The 27315-nt window shown below is 44.1% G+C and overlaps 1 protein-coding gene across 2 annotated transcripts in view; it reads left to right on the top strand.

Annotated features, from left to right (window-relative positions):
* The first annotated feature begins 1022 nt into the window (after window positions 1-1022).
* The window catches only part of EDC3 (enhancer of mRNA decapping 3), a 111505-nt gene continuing 85212 nt past the window's right edge, over window positions 1023-27315 (top strand). Inside the window, exons 1-3 of one of the 2 annotated variants that reach the window (XM_030186480.1) lie at window positions 1023-1169; window positions 12530-12734; window positions 22943-23256. In XM_030186480.1, coding sequence (XP_030042340.1) covers window positions 12571-12734; window positions 22943-23256 — 478 coding nt within the window. In that variant the 5' untranslated portion in view covers window positions 1023-1169; window positions 12530-12570. The remainder of the gene's footprint in view (window positions 1170-12529; window positions 12735-22942; window positions 23257-27315) is intronic. The other variant, XM_030186488.1, reaches the window with a different exon arrangement.

The following is a 27315-nucleotide window of genomic DNA, read 5'->3' as shown; positions in this document are numbered from 1 at the left end:
CTGAGGATCCATTCCTACTGCACAGGATTCCTTTATGCATATCCCATGCATGTTTGAATTCCGTTACCGTTTTCATCTCCACCACCTCCTGCGGGAGGGCATTCCAAGCATCCACCACCCTCTCTGTAAAAAAAATACTTCCTGACATCTTTCCTGAGTCTGCCCCCCTTCAATCTCATTTCATGTCCTCTCGTTCTACCGCCTTCCCATCTCCGGAAAATATTTGTTTGCGGATTAATACCTTTCAAGTATTTGAACGTCTGTATCATATCACCCCTGTTCCTCCTTTCCTCCAGGGTATACATGTTCAGGTCAGCAAGTCTCTGCTCATACGTCTTGGAACGCAAATCCCGTACCATTCTCATAGCTTTTCTTTGCACCGCTTCCATTTTTTTAACATCCTTCGCAAGGTAACATTTTGACTTCAAAGGTCAAATTTTTCAGATGAAGAAGCCTCTCTGATTTTATCTCCTTAGCTCTAAAATTGGTTATTCAAATTGGAAAGATAATTCTTCTAACTTGTGTATTTTTGTTTTTATTGTGGAATACTGTATTGCTGTTTAGCAAATATGAAAACATTTCTTTAAAGTTCATTACCCCAATTTGTAAACGTAAGCGTAAATGGCTTAAATTTCATCATTATTTGCCTAAACACTCGCAATCTCCAGTGTACTGTAAGATTCTTTCCTCTCTTCTGCTCATTTGTTGTCTTGTTTTATTTTTCATGTTTTAAGCGCTTTGTTCCTCGTTGTATACATACATAGCATGTTAATAACGAATACATTCGGCTCTACGATTTGTACTATTGTATTGTTAAACAACCTCAATAAAGATGATTTTTTTTAAACCCCGCGGCAAGCTTCGCCTACCACCGGAAAGCTCCGCCTACTGGCTTCAGCTGTTACAGTTGACTAGAAAGGCACTTCGTCTCCTGTCTATTCAACCTTGGATTTCCCCATGCCAGTCCCCATGTCATCGAGACGCAGCAGAGGGTTAGAAAGTCGCTTCTTCCTTTTCTTCCCTTGATGCTGTGCGGCGTCGCACCGCACGTAATTGGAAAATGGCGACTGTGTGAAATGTGGTATCGGTCGCGCAGAATCGAGACCAAAAGTCCGAAATCTGGAACTGAGCTGAGGCCAGTTGGAGTTGCTTCTGATACCAGCAGCTTTGTAAGTACTCATGGAAAAAAAACCGGACCTTGGTTACCTATTCTCTGTTCTTCAGCTGATGGGACCTGGGAAATTACCTGCATATTTCTTTCATTTTCCCATAAGGGGCGTAACAAACGACAGTGAAAAGAGGGCTGCCCGCTCGGCTTCGGAAAAGTTATGCTAGTTGAAACACTGTTTTTATTCTTGTTCTTAAATCCTACGTTTAAAGTCACTATGTGTACAGTAATGTTGTTTTAGGGTTGGGGTCACGCATGTGTGCTGGTAAAACTAGCAAAGCACTGTCAATGCACAACGTAGGATAATTAGGGCTTGCTATTCTAGTGGTTTATATACTGTAAATTTTAAGTGTTTATTTTCAAACGAATTAAAGGCTTGTGGGCTGGGGTCCAAAAATTCAGTGTACATTAGAGTTTTAAGAATTACATTTTAGGAACACTTGTAGGTAGATTCTGTTTTCATATGGCATAATTACAAATGTATACTTGGTATACTAAATCAATGCCCATCACTGTTCCTGGGAGTCACAATTTTTCTGATTTCTACCACCCTGTCTCTCCTGCTCTCATCTCCAGCAGTCTCCCTCTTTCAACGACCTCTGGTCTCCATCACTCAGATATTACCAAAATGACCCAAAGCATATAATAATGTAAGCCATGATAGTGCTATTATCGTTTTAGGCAGTTTTTTTTTTTCAAAGTGTTGCTTGAGGTTTGTAAATGAGAGCTGCAAACTTTCCAGATGCCAAGGTTAGCATACAAATACCAGTGGGGACCAGGCAGATCTCTCTCAAATGGGCCCTGTATGGATTTTTACTGTCTATGGAATTCTCTTCCACATCCCACTTTGGGTTGTGGAAGAGGATTATGAATTAAGGTCTCAATTTCATAGATGTTTGCTGCACTGACCTCTACTGTTTGTTTCCTGTTTACCTTATGTAGATTTTAATGCTATTATGCATGGTAAAGATTCAGTGCCCTTAAGCTAGTTTATAGGGAAACTGGCCTTTATTAGTTCAGAAATTATTAGTGCATGCTAATCGGTAGTACTGCTTTGTAAAAGAGAACATAAGAGTAGCCATACTGGGTCAGACCAATGGTCCATCTAGTCCAGTATCCTGTTTTCCAAACATACCTGGCAGAAACCCAGATTGTGGCAACACTCCATGCTACAAATCCCAGGGCAAGCAGTTGCTTCCCATGTCGGTCTCAACAGCAGACTATGGACCAGTCTTACCACTTCCTCTGGCAAAGAGTTCCAGAGCTTAACTATTCGTTGAGTGGAAAAATATTTCCACTTATTTGTTTTAAAAGTATTTCCATGTAACTTCCTCAAGTGTCCCCTAGTCTTTATACTTTTGGAACGAGTAAAAAAATTAATGTACTTCTACTCGTTCTACACCACTCCGGATTTTGTAGACCTCAATCATATCTCCCCCTCATCTGTCTCTTTTTTTGAAGCTGAAGAGCCCTAACCGCTTTAGCCTTTCCTCATATGAGAGGTGTTCCATCCCCTTTATCATTTTAGTCACTCTTCTTTGAACCTTTTCTAATTCTGCTATATCTATTTTTGAGATGGTGACCAGAACTGAACACAGAACTCGAGGTGTGGATGCACTATGGAGCGATACAAAGGCATTATAGTATTTTTGGTCTTATTCACCACCCCTTTCTTAATAATTCATAGCATCCTGTTTGCTTTTTTGACCGCCACCACACACTGAAGAGACAATTTCAGCATATTATCTACAATGATGCCCAGATCTTTTTCTTGAGTGCTGACCCCCAAGGTGTACCCTAGCATCAGGTAACTGTGATTCGGATTATTCTGTCCAATGTGCATCACCTTGTATTTGTCCACATTAAATTTCATCTGCCATTTGGATGCCCAGTCTTCCAATTTCCTAAGGTTTTCCTGCAATATTTCACAGTCTACATGTGTTTTAACAACCTTGAATAGTTTTGTATCATCTTCAAATCTGATACCTCGCTTGTCATTCCGATTTCCATATCATTTATAAATATGTTAAATAGAACTGGTCTCAGTACAAATTCCTGTGGCACTCCACTGTTCACTGTCCTCCATTGAGAGAAATGACTATTTAACTCTACCCTGTTTTCAGAAACTTGTCTCCTATCCCATGACTCGAATTTTCCTAGGAGTCTCTCATGAGGAACTTTATCAAAAGCTTTCTGAAAATCTAGATGCACAACATCAGCTGGCTAACCTTTATTCACATGTTTATTCACGCATTCAAAGAAATGAAGCAAATTGGTGAGGCAAGACTTCCCTTGACTGAACCCATGCTGACTCTGTCCCATTAAACCATGTTTGTTTATGTGTTCTATTATTTTATTCTTTATAATAGTTTCCATTATTTTGCTCGGCACTGACATCAGACTTACGGTTTATAATTTCCCAGATTACCCTTAGAACCCTTTTTAAAAATCGGCGTCACAGGACTTCCGGTTGGGGAATGAAGCGGTGAGACGGAAGATCGCACTGCTCCGGGACTTTGAATAAACTGCACTCGCAAACAGCGTCCGAACTCCATAAAAAATATACGGAAGGCACTGGGAGAGAGGCGCCCCCAAAAAGCCCCGCAAAGGAACGGCGAAAAACGCTGGATGGCGGCGAAATCAGGGCGGAAAGAACCCAAAGAGAGAGCGAAACCCGTGGACGCCAAGATGGCGGACAAAAGCGCGCCAGACTCACCGTCACCGAGCTCCCTGTGGGCAGCTGAAATTACCGAAGAAGTAAAATTGGCGGTGGAGCAAACGGTGGGGCACAAGTTGCAGCTCATCCTAGACAAACTAGACGGGATGGAAGAACGGCATGCAGCATTGGTAACAGATATGCACGAGGCACAGCAGCGCTTGGGGCAAGCGGAAGATGAAATCCGGAAATTAACGGAGGTGCAACCCAGGCATGAATCCCGGTTATCGGAATTAGAATCGAGGTTGGAGGACCTAGAAAATCGTTCTAGGAGGAATAACCTGCGGCTGGTAGGACTGCCAGAAGCCCTGCCTGAAAAAAACCTTGGCGCCTTTTTGGAAAGATGGCTGCCGGAAGCGCTGGAGGAACCAGGTCTGGAGGGCAGGCTGAAAATTGAGCGGGCTCACAGGTTAGGACCATGAAGAGATACCGCAGACAGACCAAGGGTGGCTATATTGAAGATCCTAAACTACTCCCATAAAGTTGAAATCCTGCAGAAGCTGAGAACCGGGAAGCAGCTGGAGTACCAAGGCAGAAAAATCCTGTGCTTTCAGGATTATTCCCTAAAAGTATCAGCAGCCAGAAAGGAGTTTGCTCCTCTTTGCTCCAAACTGTTTGGGCTTAAATATAAGTTCAGCTTATTATATCCGGCTCGACTGAAGGTGATCAGCAATGGGCAAGTACTGTACTTTGACTCCTTTAGAGCGGCGAAGGAATACGTGGATAAGCTGACCATGGACACAGCTGGAATACATGGGCAAAACAACGGTTGATGCATGGTGGAATTACAGAATTGACGAGCTACAAGAAGCTTTGTTGGCGGGAGGAGAGGTGGCGGAGTGGAGATTTTTGTTTGGATGTTGTACCCGTTGGTGCAGGCTGGGCATGCGGATATAATACATACATTTTTGAGCTTATGAAAGAGCAAGGTCAAGTGACCAGGACAAGAAGAGGGGTTGTACCCTCGCAGACATTATGAGAAGTCCCAAGCCCTGAGAGGGAAGTTCGAATGCCAATTGGCATGGAAGGGGTAATGTATGAGGGGAGGGAGAGGAAGGGGAGGGGTGAGGGAAGTCCGGGGGGGATGGATGGGTGGGGGGAGGGGTGGGAGGGCAGGGGGAGGGAGACGGAGGGGGGGAGGGGGGAGGCAGGGGTACGAATGTGGGTGCAAGATGTGAGAATGTGGAGAGAAGGAATAGCTGGCTTCCAACATAGGAAAGTTGTAGAACGAGGTTGGGGAGTACACCTGGGGGGTGGAGGCTGGGACGCCCTCTGGGGGAGTGAGTTACAGGAACAACGGACCAGAGAGTGGGATATGGTGGGGGGATGCCAGTGTTAAACATCGTAACATGGAATGTAGGAGGTATACATTCCCCCATCAAGAGATATAAAATTTTAAAAGCACTCAATGATCAGAAAACAGCAGTAGCCTTCCTTCAGGAGACCCATCTATCTAAAACGGAGCATGAGAAATTGAAGCGCTGGTGGGTGGGTGAAATTGTGGAGTCACCAGCGGTAGATGGAAAAGGGGAGGGGGGGGGGGTGATTATTTTGTTCCGGAAGGGATTCCAAGTGCAAATTAAAAAAACAATTAGGGATAAAAGGGGAAGGTTTGTATTGGTGTTGGTGGAATTGGACAGACACCCTCTACTGCTGTGCAACATTTATGCACCTAACAAATTTGAGAAGCAGTTCTATAGGCAACTTATCTGCAGGATGCGGGACATGGGTGAAGGGCCAGTGGTAATGGGAGGGGACTTTAATGAGATTATGGACCCCAAGATGGACCGATCACACCCAACAGCACAGGAGCTGTCTAGAACTTTGCGAGGTCTTGGGATGTTAGGGGAGGCCTTGGACGTGGTGGACGTTTGGAGAACTTTACACCCGCTAGAGCAGGACTTCACGCATCTCTCACGTGCACATGCTACGCTTTCCCGTATTGATTATATACTAGTAGGCAGGGATATCTTTACTTGGGTAACGGCGGCTACAATAGGTCCCATAGCGATATCTGACCACGCATGGGTCTCTATGGGATTACATTTGGATAGGGAGGGGAGGAGAGAATTCCTATGGCGTTTTCCCGCATATCTTTATAGAGATAGTCAGTTTATGCAGCACCTGAAGACATGTTGGGCTAACTTTCAAGGGGATAATGCGGGACATAGGGACGATCCAGTACTATTTTGGGAGACAGCTAAGGCGGTCCTCAGGGGAGAGACCATAGCATACGTGAGCTTTAAGAAGAAGGTAAGACAGAAGGAGGTGATGCGATTGGAGAGAAGGGTGACTGCATTAAGGAGGCAATATGGAAAGGTTCACTCGCAGGAGCTGAGGTCACAGTTATTAGAGACACAGCAGGCGCTCAATGAGCTGTTGCATCACAATGCGCAGAAAACAGCAGTATATTATAAATACCAGCTATATCGATTTGCCAATAAGGGAGGGCGATTTCTAGCGAGGCTCATAAATAGAAGGGAGGGCCCACGAAAGGTACTCACTATGACAAACACTCAGGGGGTTAGGGTGCACACTGATAAAGATGTAGCTGGGGTATTCAAAAAATTTTATGAGGAACTATATAAACCACAGGGGGAGATTGTAACACCTAGTAGAGCTTACCTGGACAGTGTAGACCTACCCCGTTTGGACAGAGAAGAGCTGCATATCCTAAACGCTCCCATAACGGAGGACGAAGTAGATTGGGTGATAAAGCAGAGCCCACTCGGTAAGGCGCCTGGGCCTGATGGACTCCGAAATGAATTCTATAAACTGCTTAGATCAGAAATAGGCAAGGTACTCTCAGAGATCTTTAATGTAATAACTCGGGAGGGAAGGATGCCCACACATCTGAATCAGGCCCATATTACAGTACTATTAAAGCCTGGTAAACCGGCACACCTCCCGGACTCCTATAGACCCATATCACTACTGAACACAGAGACCAAGTTATTGGCTAAGATTCTGGCCAACAGGTTATCCCGGTTCCTACCGACTCTGATTGAGGAGTCTCAGGTAGGTTTTGTTCGAGAAAGGAAAATCGCAAAGAACATGAGAAAGATCCTGGGGGCGCTGGAATGGGTCAGAAAAGAGGGCCAAGAAGCTATGTTAATTAGTTTCGATGCAGAGAAGGCCTTCGATAGAGTGGACTGGGGGTTCTTGTTTGAGGTACTGCAGGCATATGGCATCGAGGGGTTTTTTGCGGATGCAGTGGCAACACTTTATAATGGGCCTGTGGCGCGAATCAGTGTCAATGGGCTGTGCTCAGAATGGTTCTCTATTGGGCGGGGAACTAGGCAGGGATGTCCCTTATCACCTCTGTTATTTGTACTGACCTTGGACCCGCTTTTGAGGGAATTAAGGAGGAATGCGGACATAAAAGAAGTGAGTTTTCAGGGTAGAGAATTCAAAGCAGCGGCCTTTGCAGATGATTTGCTGGTTTTGATCACAGAACCCCAAACGCTAACACGGCTACCACACTCCTCTACTTAAGATGGAAGATACCGCATACAGCCGCATGAAACCGATCTGACGAAGAAGGGCAACCTTCGAAAGCTAATCAAGAAATGTATTAAGTTATGTCCAATAAAAAAGGTATCATCTTATTTTCTTTTCCATGTTTTATTTTGTTTGATTTCTATTGATAACGCTACTTAATGGAAAGCCTACGAGAATATGGAGAGTTTTCAGGGCTCAAACTCAACTTGGCCAAGTCGGAGGCTTTGGCTAGTGAGGGGGTGAAACAAACAGTCTGGGATCAAGTCCCCTTGCGGCAGGCGACAGAAGCATTCAAATACCTAGGGGTGCAGCTGCCGCTTAACCCGATGAAACTGTATAGTTATAATATTCCCCAGTTGCTTAGGGATACCAAAACACAACTATCTGCGTGGGCTTCGCTACCACTGTCCTTTATGGGTAGAATACACTTATATCGTATGGTTATATTCCCGAATTGGCTCTATGTGCTGCAAGCATTGCCGCTCAGACTGTTGAGGAAAGACTTGAGGAGATTACAAAGCCACGTGGTGCGGTTTTGCTGGGCGGGGAGAAAACCAAAAATGCGATGGCAACATTTACTTGGAGCCCAGATGAGGGGTGGAATGGGTATGCCCGAGATGAGCGATTACAATCAGGCTTGTCTGTTGAGACACTTAAGGGACTGGATCCTGGGAATGTCCACCTATACAGATCTTGGATGGGAAAAAGCTTACTTTAAGCCCTGGTCTATGAGTTATTTGCTGCATGCAAAAAGTGAGGGACTTCCAAAGCAGGTTAGGGATAGTGTGCTTTTAAAGCCCATGCGACACGCTTGGCGGATTTTATCAGGATATTGGGGACAGAATCCGGAGAGTAGTGGGTTGCTGTCAGTTGTGGGGAATGCAGACTTCCCGGCAGGAAGAGATAGTCGGGTCTTTAGATTCTTGGAGAGGAAGGGTGTATCCCTGCTGGAACACTTTGTTCAACCTGATGGGAAGGTAATACCATATACGGAGTTCTCTGGGAGATATGCGGGAGGGCCTATGACAGAACTGGCATATATGCAGTTGGCGCATTATATCCGGGGTCTGCCTCAGTCCACTCTATCGACGGAATTTGGGGGGAAGGTTAGGGAATTTCTAGCCGGAGATGCAGCGGGACAGGTGTCAGTATCATGGTTCCATAAGGTTCTGAGAGAATTTAAGCCTCAGAGGGATGTTAGCGAGGTGGTCGATCGCTGGAGGAAGGAAGCAGGGGGGAACATAACAGAAGGGAAGGTTTTAACAGCACTCAAAAGAATTCCGGAGGTGGTGCACAGTGCAGAGTTGCAGGAATGCCATTTCAGATCAATACACAGGGCCTATTTTTCAGGTAAGCAGGCATGGCGAGCAGGGGTTAAAGACTCGGATAAATGCAGGAAATGTGGGGCGAGCATGCCATCGTTAACACATGGGATGTGGCAATGTAGGGCCATTCGGAAGTTCTGGGCAGCTCTTGCCCGATTTTTATCGGGGATTCTAGGGCAGCGAGTACCCATCTCATTCGATCAAGCACTGTTCAGTTCGGGAGCAGTGTGGCCAATGGGGAGTCGAGAGGAGAAATTGTTCCTTAGTAAGTCCTGCATCCTGGGGAAAAAATGTATACTCAACCATTGGATTTCAAGCACCCCTCCATCCTATTGGTATTGGAGGAATAAATTACATGCACTGATGCTATGGGAAGCACAAGGGGCCCGTCATTCTGGGAACAGGAGGAAGTTGTTCATTAGAGTATGGGGAGCTTACTTAAACATCATTGCACCTAGATCCAGAAGCCAGGTGATGAATGTATTGGGATGAATGTGGAGTGAATGAGATGGCGGGGGAGGGGGGGTCAGAGCTCTGGGGGGATGAGAGACCTTATCCTATTATACCAGTTAACTGCAGGGAGATATATGCTCATTGAGGGGCGCGTTAGGGATCACTTTGTGATCAATCAATGGCATTTTCATGAAGGTTGGCCGAATAGAGGATTGGGGGGTACTAAGGGAAAAAGGACCCCTCATCTGGAATTTGCTGTTGTCCACACTTGAAAGTTGCCCATAGTGGAACGACACATATACTAGGGCAAAACGATCTCATAATTGGCTGGGCAAACATCTACCCTGGGGACTGGGGGATGGGTAGGGCAGGGAGGGGAATGTTAAAGGTTGCCACTGGGGACAAAACACTGCTATAGTACTAACTTGTTGAATATTAGGGGGGGGAGATAACAGACAAAGCTTGCTGACTGATATTAATGTTCTGTTGTGGGGGAACAAAATTTGATGTTTGACTTTATGTACATCACACTTGTTGGAGATGATTGTCTGTTCTGTCATCAATAAACAAATTGTTGAAACATAAATAGTTGAGGGGGAGGATTAAAATGTAAAAGTTTGATGACTATCAATAAGGATGAGTGCCAGTTGTGTTACTGTCAAACATGATATTAATGTGTTATAGTAAAGTTGTATTTTCTGATTTGTCATCAATAAAAACCGTTGAAACATAAAAATCGGCGTCACATTGGCCACCCTCCATTATTCAGGTACTATGGATGATTTTAATAACAGGTTACATATTACTCACTGCAGATCAGCAATTTCATGCTTATGAGTACCCTCGGATGTATGCCGTCCGGTCCAGGTGATTTACTACTTTTTAATTTGTCAATTTGGCTCAGTACATCTTCCAGGTTCACTGAGATTTTTCAATTCCTCCACATCATCACCCTTGAAAGCCATTTCCAGTACAGGCAGATCTCTTACATCTTCTTCCATGAAGACAGAAGCAAAGAATTAATTCAGTTTCTCCGCTATGGCTTTGTCCTTCCTGAGTGCCCATTTTGCTCCTTTGTGATCTAACAGTCCCACAGATTCCCTCACAGGCTTTCTGCTTCTGATGTACCTGAAAAAGTTGTTACTGTGAGTTTTAGCCTCTGGCAAATTTCTTTTCATGTTCTCTTTTAACCTTTTTTTATTAATGCTTTACATCTGACTTGCCAGTGCTTATGTTGCTTCTTATTTTCTTTGTTTGGGTCCTTTCCATTCTTGAAGGACAATCTTTTGGCTGTAATGGCCTCTTTTATTTCACGTTTTAAACATGCAGACGTTTTCTCTTCTTTCTACCTTTGCAAATACATGCAGCCCATAAAATCCTTTTATTTTTTTTTTCTTTTCTAGAGGTCACTTGTTTTCAGAGGTCAAATAACATTGTCAAGTCATCAGTCATTATGAAAATTTGTTATCCTATTAATTGATACTTATGGTCACCCTCTGATTCTCTTGTGTAGTTTCCTGCAATGAGAAAACATAACTTATGTTTAATGACACACAATGTGTAGAAATTCACTGAACGAATGTTGTTGGATCCGCTCTGTATTTCCTTTTTTGGTACCAAAATGTGCACATTATGAAATGTTCTTTCATCTTACTTTTCCCTGTATGGTGATATGAAGAATATGAGAGTAGCTGTAGGGCAGGCTAAGAGGAGACAGCTGGGATAATGTTTCATGAAAGCACTTATGCTCATTCACTTAATGCCCATGTTTAGGAAATCCTGACTATATATTTGTAGCATGCAAGTCTAATGCCCCTTAAACTGGGAGTTGTTAAAAGCTCTAAAGCAGAAATGAGCCCGACACCTACTCTGGGAACTTGCAGAACCAGAAGCAAAATTCAGAGAGCATAGCAGGACATCCTTGACTAATTGCATTGCCAAAGTAGCACATGGGGATGCGTACTGAATTGGATGCACTGCGATGGAAGTCTAAATAACAACCTTGTTTTTATCATTTCCGATTATATACAGATTGACAAATGTCAAATGTATAGTGCCTGGTTCCATCATGGAACCTGGGTATATAGAAGAAAGTACCAAATTTTGGCTCCTAGAATGCAGTTCTGGATACACAGGCTTATGCTTTGGATAAAGTTTAGATGGGTGCCCAGATTCAATGTGATCATCTTAACCTCAAAATGGAGACTGGGAATTCATCTTTAAAAACGTTTTTAAGGTTGGCAGTCAAGTCTTGGCTCTTTCAGCAAGAATATAGCACCTGATTTTGGTTGATCTGGGCGCTTTCCCTGAAATTAACATGCTTATCTTATGTTAGTACAACTGATAAAATAGTAAAACACATAATCGTATTCCTTTTCTTATGTTTGCTTTTAGCCCGTAAACCACTAAGTCAGTTAAAGTGGTATTTTATAGTAAGTCAATAATAGACATAAACATCTTCAAGTACACTGCTCATGATTCCGGTTTTACCTTGGTCTTGTTTGTTTTTGTTTTTTAAAATCTGCATTAAGGGTGCTTTAGTGGGCAATGCTCTTAAATATTGCTGTGTAAATTATTTAAAACAAAAAAAAAAACTGGGCTTGTAAATATGCACAGCGTTATTGGGCAGGGATACTGAAATTCTTAAGTGAAGTGACGGGTGGAATACCCAATGAAAATGGACCATTGTTTGCTACATTTTAAACCAGTGGGCGTACAGAATTCCACACATCGCTTTGCTGCTCAGCTGTTTGTGGCAAGCAAGTTGGTGCTAGCAGCGGCTTGGAAACAACCATTCTTACTGGAGCTACAAACAATTTTGCGTAAACTGGACTATATTTGCCTGATGTCAAAGCTGACGGCTTTATGTACTGGTCATTTGTTGCAACATTATAAAACTTGGGATCTTTATGAACAATGGTTCTCTTCCCAGGACACTTCTGGTTAATGACACAGATAGATGTGAATGAGGAGAATGAGTCGAGGGAACGGGGGGTGGTGGGGAGGGGAAAACGTTTAGGGGAAGGAAGAGATGGGAACAGTTGAACAGGTTAAGAAAGGATATTGTGTATCAAATTTTGTATATTGATAATGTTCCTATTGTCATTTCGCTTATTATTGAAAATAATAAAATAAATATGGAAAAAAAACAAACAACTGAACTCCTTGTTTAGTGCCTCACAAGAAGTGACTAGCTGAGTTACTTATGCTATAATTTAGTATTCAGTTCAGGTTATTTGCTGGAATTACTCATTTGAAGGAAAGTTTGTCTTGACAGCTCTATCATGTTTGGGTATAAATAACTTACACTGCCAGTATAGAGAATTCTGTAGTGCAGTCATTTCTTTATTGCCATTTTTCTTGCAGGTTGATACCTACTGGCTGGACAATAATTACTTGTCAGAAATATGGCTACAGAATGGATTGGGAGTATTGTATCCATTAATTGTGGGGAGACTCTGGGAGTCTATCAAGGGAGAGTTTCTTCTGTGGATCAGCTTAACCAGACTATCTCTTTGACACAGCCATTCCATAATGGAGTTAAGTGCCTAGTGCCAGAAGTCACTTTCAGGTTAGTGGATGTAACTTATGTTCAAGTGTCTAGCACAAGGCTATCCAGGCATGTGTTGGATTCCCCAGCCAGTCACATTTTCAGAATATCAACATTGAATATAGATGAGATAAATCTGTGTGCCTTGGAGACCCAGCATATTCAGATTTCTCTTGCAAATTCATTGTGGGTGTCCTGAAAACTCAACTGACTTGTGGGATCTCCAGTACAAGTTTTGAAAGCCCTAACCTAATATGTGTCTAGTACAACGGCTGTGCTCTTCAAGAGCTAAAAAAACAAGTCTGATTGTTAAAATATCTGTCAGACATATTTGCCTATATGTGGTCTAAAAGTCTGATGCATTTGTAAAATTTGCCTGAAAATAAGGTATGTTTGTCTCTTGAGAGCTTGAAAGTTACCACCTCTGATCTACCAAAGGAGTCCTGTTAAAATGATTTGACAAATAATGTAATAATAGATGGCAAAAAAAAAAAACCTGAGCAGACTTGATAAGGTAGATTGTCTATCCCCTTATCTAGAAAGGTCTCTCTTTTTTTTTTTTTGTACTTTACTATCTTGGGAAGGAACTAATTGAAGATCTCATATGTCCATTGCCTGACCTTGCCATATCACACCACAAATCTCTGTACTCTAAATAGCTGACATCCTAAAACTTTGGCATCCTAGGTCCCATCTATATTCTGTCAGATAGGCCCAGAGGCGTGAGCATCTGTGCTTCTGCTAGATCTTATTACTTTATTTGCAGCTTGTCAGACAGTCTTGGCTGTTAGCTTGATTCCATCATCAAAGCTTGACCTAAATGGTACTATTGTCAGTGAATACAGATGTAAATTTCCTGGAAATTTTGAATAAAGGAAAATACACAGGAAAGAAATTGGAACATTGGGAAAGAATTACTCTTGTCAAGATTGTATACAGTGTAAATTTGTTAAATTATTTTGCTTCAACAATTATACAGTACTCTGATGCACGCTTAGAAGCAATTCCACAGAAACAAGCAAGTGTAAAATAGTCTTGTGTAAAATGTCATATGCTATAACAATATATTGTTGTAACTGGCAAACACATGGAGAACCATACCTAAATAAGTGAATCAAGTAACTTAAGTGTAACCAAACTGCAGACTAAAATTTAAAATTGGCAAAGATTTTTATAAACAATAAATAATAGGAAATTGGAATGATTAGAAAATGCATTGAGGAGTAATAATGTAAGGCTTGTTAATTTCCCAAAGACACATGGAATGTCTGCATTGGACATGTTTAAAGAATTACTTAAGTTGAGATTTTGGGCTTCTCTAAGGATACTACATCTGTTTTAACTAGAGGTTGGCATTTAGGGTCTGTCTCATCAAGCCGTGCGGCTATGCCAATGGAGCCTGGTCAAAGCTCTATCCTTTGGAACTGGTTTAGAAGATTTATAAGAGATAACACTATATTTATACTTTTTGTTAAGATTGTGAGTGGCTTTTTCTCCCAGTTTGGGTATTGTTTTCCACTGTGGTTTTTGTGGTCCGCCATTAAGCCAGTGAGAGTTGGCCCTAGTGGGTTGTAAATTGGAAAAGTCATTGACTTTCCCAGGGCAGTTCAGCTTATTTGTTTAAACATTATGAATTGGAAATAGTGTTTCTCTCTCAATTTTTAGATCAAAATGTTTTTGTGTAGTTAGTAATTAAAAAAAAAAACAAAAAACAAACATTACAAGTTTAAACATAATCCTAAAGTTAATGGGAAGCCAATGAAGATTTGTCAGGTGCATGGCCCTCTGCCATTTAATGTGTGCTTAAATGTTTTTGTTCAATCTTGAGCCTTGCTTCTGCTTTCTGAAATAAACATTGAGTTTTGAAAGTGCTTGCTGTGCTGGCACAGACTGTATAAGGCAGTCAACAAACAGTTGGACGTGCTCCTGTTGCTCAGGAGAACACATGTAGGGAAAAGGGGACTAGGGAAGAGGTGGGCTGAAAGATGCTAGAGAAAAGAGAAATGAAGAGTTGGTGGGAGCATCGGATAAGAATAAGAAAGGCATAGAGGTGTGAGGGATGATGTGGAGGGGGATGGGAGACAACTGGATAGAAAAGAGGAAAATGGAGTGGAGGTGTACATTAGCTAGCATGTCTTTTCACATCTTTCAATGAAGGAAAGGGAATAGAATCTTAATAAGAAGATGGAGAAACTTAGAGATAAGAATATACAGTTTTAAATAGGGGTGGGCAACGATTAAAAATTGTAATCACAATTAACCATGCAATTAAAACTTTTACTCACTATTAAAACAGCATGCATTTTGGCCCATAAAGTGTAATTCCAACAAAATGTAATACTGAAATGAAAATCAATGACAAGTTTTTATAACCTTCAACCACCATCCTCCGTTCTAGGAAGGTTAATATTTGATGGGATGGGGACTGAGGCTGTACTGAGAGAGAGAGGGAGGGAAATAAAGGGAGAAAGATATAGTTGTAGCTATGCTGGGGAGGGGGGTAGAAAATTGCCAGTATCTTCAGGGAAAGAGTTTTGGTTACAGTTCAGGCATAATTAGTGTACTTCAGTGTTTCCCAAGTCTTCCTGGAGTACCCCCTTGCCAGTCAGGTTTTCAGGCTATCCACAATGAATATGCATGAAATAGATTTGTATAGAGTGGAGGCAGTGTATGCAAAACAATGTCATACATATTCACTATGGCTATCCTGAAAACCTAACTGGCAAGGGGGTACTCCAGGATTCTACTACTACTACTTATCATTTTTGCAGCACTGTACTCTTGAACATGAAGAGACAGTCCCTGCTCGACAGAGCTTACAATCTAATTAGGACAGACAAAATTAGGACCTACATGGGAAACACTGATGTACTGTAACCAAAAAGTCTTTCTTTTCCTGAAGGTCCTGGCACTTCTCTCCTCCCTCTCCCAGCACAGCTCCAGCCATAATCCTCTCCTTCTCTCTCTCCCAGTACAGCCCCAGCCCCATTCCTCCCTCCCATCACAATCCTAGCCCTCTCACAGCACAGCTCCAGCACTCTTTTCCTCTCTTTCCCAGCACAGTTTCATTCTCCTCACACTACCAGGATGACTTTTAGCTTTGCTTCCTGACCTCTTCCCTGCCCCTCCCCAATCCCACTTAAGCAGGCAAAGTACAAGAAGGTGAACTTAAGCGCAATAATAATTTGGGACATGGATTTTCAAACTGATTATAGTCTTATCTCGGAAGAATGTAAACAGGCTACTAAAATGGCATCTACACGCTTCCTTCAGCCACCTGCTGTCCTCCGGTGCTATGACCATGTGCCTCCTCTACTCCGGTGCTGGTGCTCACAAGTTCATCTCCAAACTTGCTTCCTCTTCCTTCAGTGTTGCTGCTTCTAACACTGCTGCCTCCTCTCCCGTGCTGCTGACCGTGTGCTCCAAGTCCCCGACGTTAACACTGCTGCCTCATCTCTGGGGCTGCTGACCATGAGCTCAAGTCCCCGACGCTGATGCTGCCTTCTCCCTATGTGCCGCTCTCTCAGCATGACTCATTTCGGTCAGTGACTTCACCTTACTCAGACCTCCTGTTGGAGCCCCTGAGGCCTGGAAGTAATAAGAGATGTTATTGGAGTCCTTGAAATGCAGAGATAGAGCCGGTTTCGCTGCTGAGACTGAAAATGAGGTAAACCGGGGGGGGGGGGGGGGGGGGGGGGGGGGGGGGTGGGGGGGGGGGCGTTAAAATGCTGCTGGCCGGGGTTAAAAAATATTTTCTGCGTTTAAATTTTAACGTGTTAAATAGTGTTAATAACACGTTAATTGCCCACCCTTAGTTTTAAATGCACATGCATCAAAATTCCCAATTTTTTTAAAGGCTGTTACTCCCAAAATTGTTCCTCTCCCCCCCCCCCCCCATTTAAATTTACCACGTGTTCGATCAGGTGTGGTCCTCAGACTGCAACTCTGGGAGCTATCGTTAAGCTCAACCATGCTATGCAGCCATGACCAACAAGTGGGGAACTAGGCCATGGACCAGGAGCATCATCAACATAACCTGCTGAAGGTAGAGAAAAATACTGGACTGTTCCAGAGAGCTCCACTGCTTGTACCGGTAATGTCGCTAGCAGAATTCTGTTTTCTCTACCTCTACCTTCATTTAGGAAGAAAACACATTTGTGCAAAACATTGGAGCTGATGCTAAGAAAAAGCAGTTTTAAACACATGTGCATCAAAATTCCCATTTCCACAACCTGTTTACTCTCTCCCCAAACTGTTTCCTCCCCCCTTTTTTTAATGTACCACTTCATTTGATATGCCACACGAGGCATAGCAATAAACAGAATAGAATATCTGCTAGTGAGCTTCTAAGGTTTTCTGTAATAGGCAGCAATAGGCAAGAAAGTACATTGAACTACACCCACAGAGTAAATCTGAACAGGTTCCTAGATCTCTCAATAAATATATCTGCTTCCTGGATCTCTCAGAACAGGTGTAGGAAAAACTAGGATTGGGATTTTGGTAGACCTTTTATTTCCTTTGATCCACGGGTACCAAAGCTCCTACATTTGAAGTATGGCAAAGAAACATTGTGCCCCTAAAGCTGCGGCTCCTATTATAGCTACTGCCTCATAAGTACATAAGTATTGCCATACTGGGACAGACCGAAAGTCCATCAAGCCCGGCATCCTGTTTCCAACAGTGGCCAATCCAGGTCACAATTACCTGGCAAGATTCCGAAAAAGAACAATACATTTTATGCTGCTTATCTTAGACATAAGCAGTGGATTTTCCCCAAGTCCATTTTAATAATGGTCTATGGACTTTACTTTTACGAAGCCATCCAAACCTTTTTAAAACTCCGCTAAGCTAACTACTTTTATTACATTCTCTGGCAGTGAATTCCAGCGTTTAATTACATATTAACGAAAAGGTTCTCCAATTCATTTTAATTTTACTACTTTGTAGCTTAATTGCATGCCCCCTATTCCTAGTATTTTTGGAAAGAGTAAACAAGTGATTCAAGTCTACTTGTTCCACTCCACTCATTATTTTATAAACCTCTATTATATCTCCCGATAGCCATCTTTTTTGCAAGCTGAAGAGCCCTAGCTGCTTTAGCCTTTCCTCGTAGGAAAGTCGTCCCATCCCCTTTATCATTTTTTTCACCCTTCTCTGTACCTTTTCTAATTCCACTAGATCTTTTTTGAGATGCGGTGACCAGAATTGAACACAATATTCAAGGTGCGGTTGCACCATGGAGCGATACAAAGGCATTATAACATTCTCAGTTTTATTTATTTATTTATTTTTTTTGTTACATTTGTACCCCGCGCTTTCCCACTCATGGCAGGCTCAATGCGGCGGGCAATGGAGGGTTAAGTGACTTGCCCAGAGTCACAAGAAGCTGCCTGTGCCGGGAATCGAACTCAGTTCCTCAGTTCCCCAGGACCAAAGTCCACCACCCTAACCACTAGGCCACTCCATTCCTTTTCTAATAATACCTAATATTCTATTTGCTTTCTTAGCCGTTGCCGCACACTGAGCGGAGGGTTTCCACGTATCAACGCCGCCGCCTAGATCCCTTTCCTGGTTGGTGACTCCTAATGTGGAACCTTGCTTTACGTGGCTATAATTCAGGTTTCTCTTTCCCATACTGAATGCTTGGTCCAAGGCAAGATTCTGGTTTCATGTGATAAATATACGTACCCTCATGAAAGAAGTACAAGAACTAAGAGAGGAGATTGCAAGACTAAGAAGTATCTGTGATGAACAGAGATTCATCCCAGAGATGCATGTTGAAACATTGGGGATCACCAACAAAGGGAGAGAAGATATTTTACAGAAGGGGGACAGATGTACACAAGTCACCAGATCCTGCAAAATCAACCCCCCCCCCCCCCCCCAACTCCATCTTCATCTTCTGTTGAACTGAAGAATCGGTTCACAGTCCTTGAGGCAGAACAGCTGAAAACATCTCAAGAACAGGAAGAAACAAGAATCAATCCCAAAGCTGCTAAGAAGAAGCAAATGTTAGTGGTTGTTGGTGATTCTCTTCTGAGGGGTACTGTCATCTGCTGACCAGACATGATGATCAGAGAGGTGTGCTGTCTGCCTGGTGTGAAGATTCAAGATGTAGCAGAAAGGTTGTCTAGACTCATCAAGCCTACTGACCACTTCTTTGCTGCTCATCCATATTGGCACAATGATACTGCTAGGTATTCTACTGAACATGTCAAACATGACTTCATGGCTCTGGGTCAGAGGGTGAAGTACCTAGGTGCACAGGTGGTGTTTTCATCGATCCTTCGCATCCTGGAGCTAAATGAGTGACTGCATGGATGGTGCACACACGAGCACTTTGGTTTCCTAGACCATGGGGTGATTTTCGAAGAGCTACTGAGCAGTGAATGTTGTCCATCTTTCAAGGAAGGAACGAAGTGTCTTCAGTAACAGACTGGCCAAAGTACTAAAGAGGGCTTTAAACTAAATTCGCTGGGGATGGGTAAGAAAAGCCAAAAAATCATTAACCATCAGGAAGATAAGACATCCAGTGCCCTTATAGAAAAGGGAAAAAAGAGTAACAGCTGGAGAGCCTTGTATATCAATGCCTGTAGTAGATCTAGAGGCTGCAGTGATAGAAGCCGACTTGGATGTAGTGGCGATCACGGATATGTGGTTCACTGAGAGCCATGACTGGGATATAGTTATACCTGGCTATAATCTATTCAGGATGGACAGGATAGGAAAAAAGGGTGGAGGAGTGGCATATTTTATGAGCAGGACATATTGGGGGGGGGGGGGGGGGTATGGAAGAAGCACTGTGGGTTAAACTGGTAAGAGGGAAAGGAAAATGTATTTACATTGACGTAATATACAGGTCACCTTCATAGTCAGAAGAAACGGGGTAAAGCCTTAATTGAAGACATCCAGAAGATAGCTAGGAAAGGGGAAGTAGTACTGATAGGTGATTTTAATATGCCAAACTTCTATTGGGGTGTTCCTGCTGCCCGAGTTGTTTAGGAAGAATTGTTCCAGCAATAGGTAACGGAACCGAAACATGATGGAGCTATTCTAGACTTGGTGCTTATAAACAGGGAGAATGTTTCTGATGTTACGGTGGTAGATCATTTGGCATCTAGTGATCACCAAATGATGTGTTCAGAAGAGCATACGCTACCGACCCAACATAAAAATACCTGGTCACTTGCGACACGAAGACCGTAAAGGACATTACCTGACTCTTCTTCCCCCTTTCCCTCTCTTAAGTTCCCCCCAACTGTACCTATCATACATGTACCTCATTCTACCACAATATCACTTTGTATTCATTCATACCATGTATTTGTTAAGACCGTAATCGGTTATATGTAAGCCACATTGAGCCTGCAAAAGGTGGGAAAATGTGGGATACAAATGTAACAAATAATAATAAATAATTAAAAAAGAGGAGGAGAGGGCTTATTCAAGACTGAAAGTCATAGGTTTCAAAAGAACTAAGTTTGCCGATATGGGAGAATTTCTTGAGTAAGAGTTAGATGGGAACAGCTGAAGGAAGTAGAACAGCAGTGGGAAAAATTGAAAGGAGCTATTTTAAAGGTAACAAACTTTTATGTTAGAAAATTGCATAAAAGTAAGAGGAAAAGAAGGCTGCTGTGGTTCTCAAACATTGTAGCTGAAAAGGTAAGGGAAAGGAGGTTAGCCTTCATATGTTACGAGATGACTTGGAAAGAGGAGGAAAGGCAGAAATACCCAGAAAAGTTAAGAAAAACTGTCAGGAAAGTGAAGAGGCAAATGGAAGAAAAAATAGCAGATATGGTAAAGTTGGGGGACAAGACTTTTTTTTTTTTTTAGATATGTGACAGGAGGAAATGCCATAATAGCATTGTGAGGCTCAAAGCTGAGGGGGAGGAATATGTAGAAGCTGATAAAGATAAAACTGAACTGCATAACAGTTATTTCTGTTCTGTGTTCACGGATGAAAGGCTTGGGGGTAGGACCACAGAAAAGAAATGCCATTGGGGATGGATATATGGTAGACAACCAGAGAGGGTAAAGCAGTATACACAAATAGCAAACAAAAAAGAAGCACAGCTGGGCCTTTAAGACTGAGACAACAGGAGTCCTTTGTTAAGATCAGACTGACCTCGGTGGTGAGTAAACTAATGGAAACGCTTCTAAAGCATAGAATTGTGAGGTTTCTCGAATAAAATGCACTGCAGGACCCAGGGCAGCATGTCTTCACTAGAGGCAGGTCAAGTCAAACAAATCTGATTTTCTGGGTGACCAAACAGTTGGACTTGGGAGAGGCAGTAGATGTGGTGTACTTGTATTTTAGCAAAGCCTTTGATACAGGTCCCTACAGGTGACTGATAAATAAACTGAGTACCTTCGGTATGGGACCTAAAGGGAATGGGACTTGATATACCACCTTTCTGTGTTTTTTGCAACTACATTCAAAGTGGTTTACGTAGTTAAAAAATGGTTAAATGGAAGGAGTCAGAGGATAGTGGTAAATGGAGCTTGCTGTGAGGAAAGGGATGTTATCAGTGGTGTACCGCAGGGGTCGGTCCTTGGGCAGGCTCTTCTTAGCATCTTTGATATTGCAGAAGGGCTGTCTGGTAAGGTTTGTCTCTTTGCGGATGATACCAAACTCTGTAATAGGGTGGAGACCCCGAAGGGTGTGGATAGCATGAGGAAGGATCTAGCAAAGCTTGAAGAATGGTCCGATAATTGGCAACTATTATTTAATGCTAAGAAATGCAGGGTCATTCACTTGGGTTAAAAGAATCCAAGGGAATGATACAGTATAGGGGGTGAAGTGCTTCTGTGTACGAAAGAAGATCAAGATTTGGGGGTGATTGTGTCTGATGACCTTAAGGTCTCCTATCGGGTAGAAAAAGCGATGGTCAAAGCTAGAAGGATGCTTGGATGCATAAGGAGAGGGATGACCAGCAGGATAAAAGAGGTGATAGTGCTCTTGTATAAGTCTCTGAGGCTCCATTTAGAGTACATTCAATTCTGGAGACTACACTTATGGAAAGATATAAACAGGATGGAGTCTATCCAGAGGGTGGCTACAAAATTGGTAAGCAGTCTGTCATAAAACATATAGGGACAGGCTTATGAACCTCAACATGTGTTCGCTGGGAGAGAGGGGATATGATAAGAGATATTTAAATACATCAGTAGCATTAATGTACAAGAGGCAAACCTTTTTCAAATGAAGGAAAACTCTGGAATGAGGGGGCATACGATGAAGTTAGGAGGAAGTAGGCTTAGGAGGAATCTAAGAAAATACTCTTTCATGGAAAGAATGGTGGATGCGTGGAATGGCCTCATGGTGGAGGTCGTGGAGATGATGACTGTGTCAGAATTTAAGAAAGCATGGGACAGGCATGTGAGATTCCTTAAGAAAAGGAAGAGTTAGTGGTTACTGAGGATGGGCAGACTGGATGGGCCATTTGGCCCTTATCTGCCATCATGTTTCTATGTTTTTACTGTTACCTGTTAGATTTGTCTACATTAGCACCTGTGTTTTTAGGTCTCCTACTTATTACAGTAGTTTCATCCTGCCAGACAGATGCAGCTGTTAGTTTGGCAGGCTGTACTGATGGAATCAATAAACTGCGAACTGGTTGCTAGTGTTTCTACTACTAACATTTCATATTAACTTTTTCGTGATTCCTTCTGGCAGCCCCAGTGATCAATGCTGAATTAGTTTAGTATGGAACTATAAACTGAAACGTGCCACAGATAACTCTTTCTCCTATCTCTTCACTTACAGTAACTAAGGGGGCCTTTTACAAAGCCATGCTAGTGCTTTTAGCGTGCTCATGGATGAACTCTGAGATGCCTGTTGGAATATAGTGGGTGTCTCAGTGTTTACCGCCAACTGATGTTTACCACGAGCTAAAAATGCTAACGTGAGTTTGTAAAAGATCCCTTAAGGCTTTCACTATCCACCAAGTGCACTAAAAGTATGGGCAGCTATCTAATGAAAAATTGAATCCTGTATACAGTAATTGTGGGTCAATATCTGTCAAGCTTTGACATTTCTGATCACAGCCAAATTAGATGTTTACTGTACTGAACAGAGTGATAACAGCCCTGAATTAAGCTGACACTTTTATTGATTCTTAGTGGCATCAATTTTTTTTTTTTGTCCATTGGATTACATGTTTCCTGTTTACTGGCGAAGCGAAAATATGCAGTGTGCTGCTGTACTTACCACCTTGTCCCTTGTTTAGAGCACGAGATATAATGGAACTGAAGATCTTGGAGATTCCTGGCCTTTTGAGTAGCAGGAATTCTGTGGATGTGCAGCAGACAGAATCCAGCATTCCTGGTATTGAGTTACCAGCAGGCATCAATCAGAATGGCACAGGTAAAGTGGTGAAAAAGCCTATCGCCTCAGCCACTGCCCCTCTGAATATCCCCAGAAAAAGTGACGTAAGGAACCAGGATGTGGCCAGCTCACCGCAGCAGTGCTCTAAGAGCTATATGGACAGACAAATGGAATCCTTGCTTCAGTCTAAAGGTTTTCGGCGCAGACACAACTCCTGTGAGTATCCTGTCTTGCTGGTGCCTTTCCTCTCCAGCCTGATCTTTCAGGTCTGTAAAACCTGTATCCATTGTTAATGCTTCATTCTCTTCCCCGGGGATGTTGCCTTACTGGGAAATCAAACCATGTAACTCGCACTTGTAAGTTTGATTTCCATTAGTTAAAACCTTTCATTTGTGTGTTATGCCTCAGTATTTCCTGATTCTTATTTCCTCAAATTTCCAGCCACACCAGCAGGCTTTTTTTTCCCCCCCTCAGTGTTTAGTGTTCTCATTTGTCCCCTGCAGGGTAGGACATGATTTCTTTGTTTTGAAGCAGTGTATGTTTCTTGAAATGGAGGTCGTGTACTTTTGAGCTGATCTGAGCTCATGTATGGGTTTGCCTGGCAGTTTTTGAATTAAGAATATATGGTGATGTTTGCTGGTGCAGATACCATTATTGATGCACATTTTGTAAAACGCTTGTGTTGAATTCAGCTGAGGAAGGTGGCTTATAAATATAACACGTGCTAAGTCAGTTGATAAGGACAATGCTAATCCAAATTTCAATAAGGAGTGGAGGAGTGGCCTAGTGGTTAGAGCACTGGTCTTGACATCCACAGGTGCCTGGTTCAAATCCCACTTCCTTGTCATAGCAGATGCAGTCATTACAGATGGATTGTGTCCATCAACCAGCAGAGGGAGATAGAGAGCACACTTTTTTCAGTGCCTGATATCAGCTTGCTCCACTGCCTCTCTTCAGTATTCTCTATCTCCCCTAGCAGAGTGGCTGCAGCTTCTTCGAGCTCCATCTAAAATCTGCCTGGAGGTTGCTTCTGTGCTTTTGGCAGTTGTTAGCAGGGGTGTTGGAGGCTATATCAGCTTCACTTTAAAGGCACATAGGTTCGCCCTTTCCCTGCGTTACCCATACGTGGATGTGGACACATTGCTTAGCTTTCCCTGTCCTTCCCCACCAACAGTGGATGCAGGCACATTGGTTCGCCCTTTCCCTGCCTTTCCCACTCACCTGAGCCTCCGGAGTTCTATTTACCTCTGCTTTCCTCACAGCGTTAAAAAAAAAAAAAAAAAAAAAAAAAAAGCGCTTAGACGCTGGAACAGAGGTTTTTCCTTGCCTTTTTCTGTGGGACCGGAGCTGTGATGCTCGGTCCAGTGAGGTAAGAGTGTTTTCTGACTCCTCTGGGGTGGGCCCGCGATCGGGGCGATTTTGGCGCGAACCGCCATTTTGAATTTTACCGCCGTTTTCGGCGATGGCTGCGGAGACAGTAAAGCGCTGTTCCAAGTGTGGCAAGCGCAGATCAGCAGCGGGGCTCTGTAAATCGTGCTGTACAGACGTTAGAGCCGGCCCGAGCATGGAGAGCGACGATTCTTCGTGCTCTGAGCTGGCAGCGGGCGCCATTTTGAATTTACCACATGGCGCGACCTCCGCTGAGGGAGGCCTTGCAGTGAGGCTGATATGGGAGCTACTAGCCCCGGCAGAGATCCGGGTGCCCAGGGTGAGTTTTTCTCCCCTGATTTTGTCTTATTAATGCATAAAGCATACATGCTTAAAAGAGCTCTCCCACAGAGCCCGGCATGGGCCTCTTCTAATGCCCTCCCCCGGTGGATTCTAGCCTGGGTATGCCCTCTGAGGTGTTATTCCTTGATAATTGGCAGAATATGAAGCGCAGAAGGGCTCATTCCCCTTCAGAGAGTGCTGCACCTCCATTTTCCCCCCCGTGGTCGGGCTGCGAGGATTTGGAGGACTCTGGCAGGCCTTCATGGTCTGAGGAGCCAGAGTCTGGTGCAGAAGTGACTCAGGATCTGGACGATCCCTCCGCGGTGAGGATTTTCCACCGTGATGAACTGCCAGCGCTTATTTCTGATGCCCTGCAGGCTCTCTCTATTGAGGACCCTGCCGGTGGCATAGCCTCCTCTGTGAATCCTAGGATGGCTAGTACCAAAAAGCCTGCTCGAGCCTTTCCTTTGCATGACTCCATCCAAGAGCTTATTTCGGCTCAGTGGGCTGACCCTGAGGGACCTTTGAAAGTTTCCAGGGCTATGGGGCAATTATACCCTCTGAGTGAGGAGCATATGGCTCGCTTTGCTATGCCTAAAGTGGATGCCCTAGTCACAGCTGTGACAAAGAGAACTACCCTCCCTGTTGAAGAAGGTGTTGCCCTGAAGGATATTCAAGACCGTAGACTGGAATCAGCACTTAAACGGTCATTTGAAATTGCAGGTCTCACTATTCGAGCGTCTGCATGCAGTTGTTATGCTGCTAGAGCCTGCCAGGCTTGGTTGCAACAGGCAGTGGAACAGCCCGGTGATGGAGCGGAGCCCTTTTCAGATGTGGCTCTGCGGATGGAGTCGGCCTTGTCCTTTCTTGCTGACGCCCTTTATGATATTGTCAGAGCTTCGGCTAAACACATGGCAGTAGCAGTGGCGGCTCGCCGTCTTCTTTGGCTACGACATTGGGCGGCGGACATGGCCTCTAAGCAAAGGTTGGTGAAGTTGCCCTTTCAAGGCCTTCTCCTGTTTGGTGAGGAGTTGGAGAAAATTGTGAAGGGCCTGGGTGAGGCTAAACCCCAGCGCTTGCCCGAAGATAGGCCTCGGCCTTCCTCTAAGGGTGCGGCGGTCCACTCCTCTTACAGACCTCGCTTCCGTGAAGCTTGAAGGTACCGCCCGGGGCGTTCTGCTGGGTTCACTTCTCGTGTCCGTTTTCAGCAGAGGAACTCCTTTCGCTCGGACAAACGTTCCACAGCCACTGGCTCAAGGCCTGGAGTTCAGGGGTGACCCTCTCAATGATGGTGCGCCGGCCCTCTCCTCGAGTCCTGTCATCGGAGGACGTCTTTCCGTTTTTGCCGAGGAGTGGGCCAACATTTCCTCAGATCAGTGGGTCTTGGACCTGATCAGAGACGGTTACAGAATAGAATTCGACGCCCCTGTAAGAGACGTGTTTGTGGAGTCCCGATGCGGTTCTGCCGCCAAACGGGCGGTGGTACTTTGCAAGGTCTGATTCAGATAGGGGCCGTGTCCCCGGTACCTCCCGCTGAACACGGCTGTGGCCGCTACTCCATCTACTTTGTGGTGCCGTGAAAAGGAGGGTATTTTCGCCCTATTCTGGACTTAAAAGAATTAAGTCCCTGAGAGTGCGGCATTTTCACATGGAAACCCTGCGCTCCGTCATTGCGGCGGTATAGCCAGGAGAGTTTCTCACGTCTCTGGACCTGAAAGAAGCTTACTTGCACATTCCAATTTGGCCCCCGCACCAGAAGTTTCTAAGGTTTGCGGTGATGGGAAAGCATTTCCAGTTCCGGGCCTTGCCTTTTGGCCTCGCCACAGCTCCCCGCACCTTTTCGAAGGTTATGGTGGTAGTAGCTGCCTTTCTAAGGCGAGAGGGTATTCGGGTTCACCCGTACCTGGACGACTGGCTCATTCGAGCAAACTCTGCTGCAGAGAGTCAGCATGTAACAGCCAGAGGGGTCTCAGTACTTCAATCTCTGGGCTGGGTCGTCAATTTGGCCAAAAGTCACCTGACCCCCTCGCAGTCTCTAGAATATATGGGGGCCAGGTTTGACACAGCCTCGGGGTATGTGTACCTACCCGAGCAAAGGCGGTGCAAGCTTCAGAATCAGCTCCGTCTGCTCCTGAGGATGCCCCGCCTGCGAGCTTGGGACATTGTCCAGCTGCTTGGATCGATGACGGCCACCATGGAACTGGTGCCCTGGGCGAGAGCGCACCTGAGACCTCTACAGTATGCTCTACTCCAAAGATGGTCTCCAGTATCTCAGGATTACCAATGCAGACTCTCTTGGCTCCCTGCGGCCCGACTCAGCATGGAGTGGTGGCTCTCAGACAGCATGTTGCGGCGAGGAATGCCGCTGGCGCTCCCCGATTGGTGCCTAGTGGTGACAGATGCCAGTCTGAAAGGCTGGGGCGCACATTGCAAGGGGAAGCATGCCCAGGGTCTATGGACACCCGAGGAGTCGGAGTGGTCCATCAACCGCCTAGAGTTGAAAGCGGTGTTTCAGGCGCTTCTGGCCTTTCAAGTGACCCTGGACGGATTGGCTGTCAGAGTGAT

This window comes from Microcaecilia unicolor, chromosome 1, assembly GCF_901765095.1.
Source record: "Microcaecilia unicolor chromosome 1, aMicUni1.1, whole genome shotgun sequence".
NCBI lineage: Eukaryota > Metazoa > Chordata > Amphibia > Gymnophiona > Siphonopidae > Microcaecilia > Microcaecilia unicolor.
The sequence above is the reverse complement of the archived record's forward strand: the minus strand, read 5'-3'. Positions and strand labels throughout refer to the sequence as shown.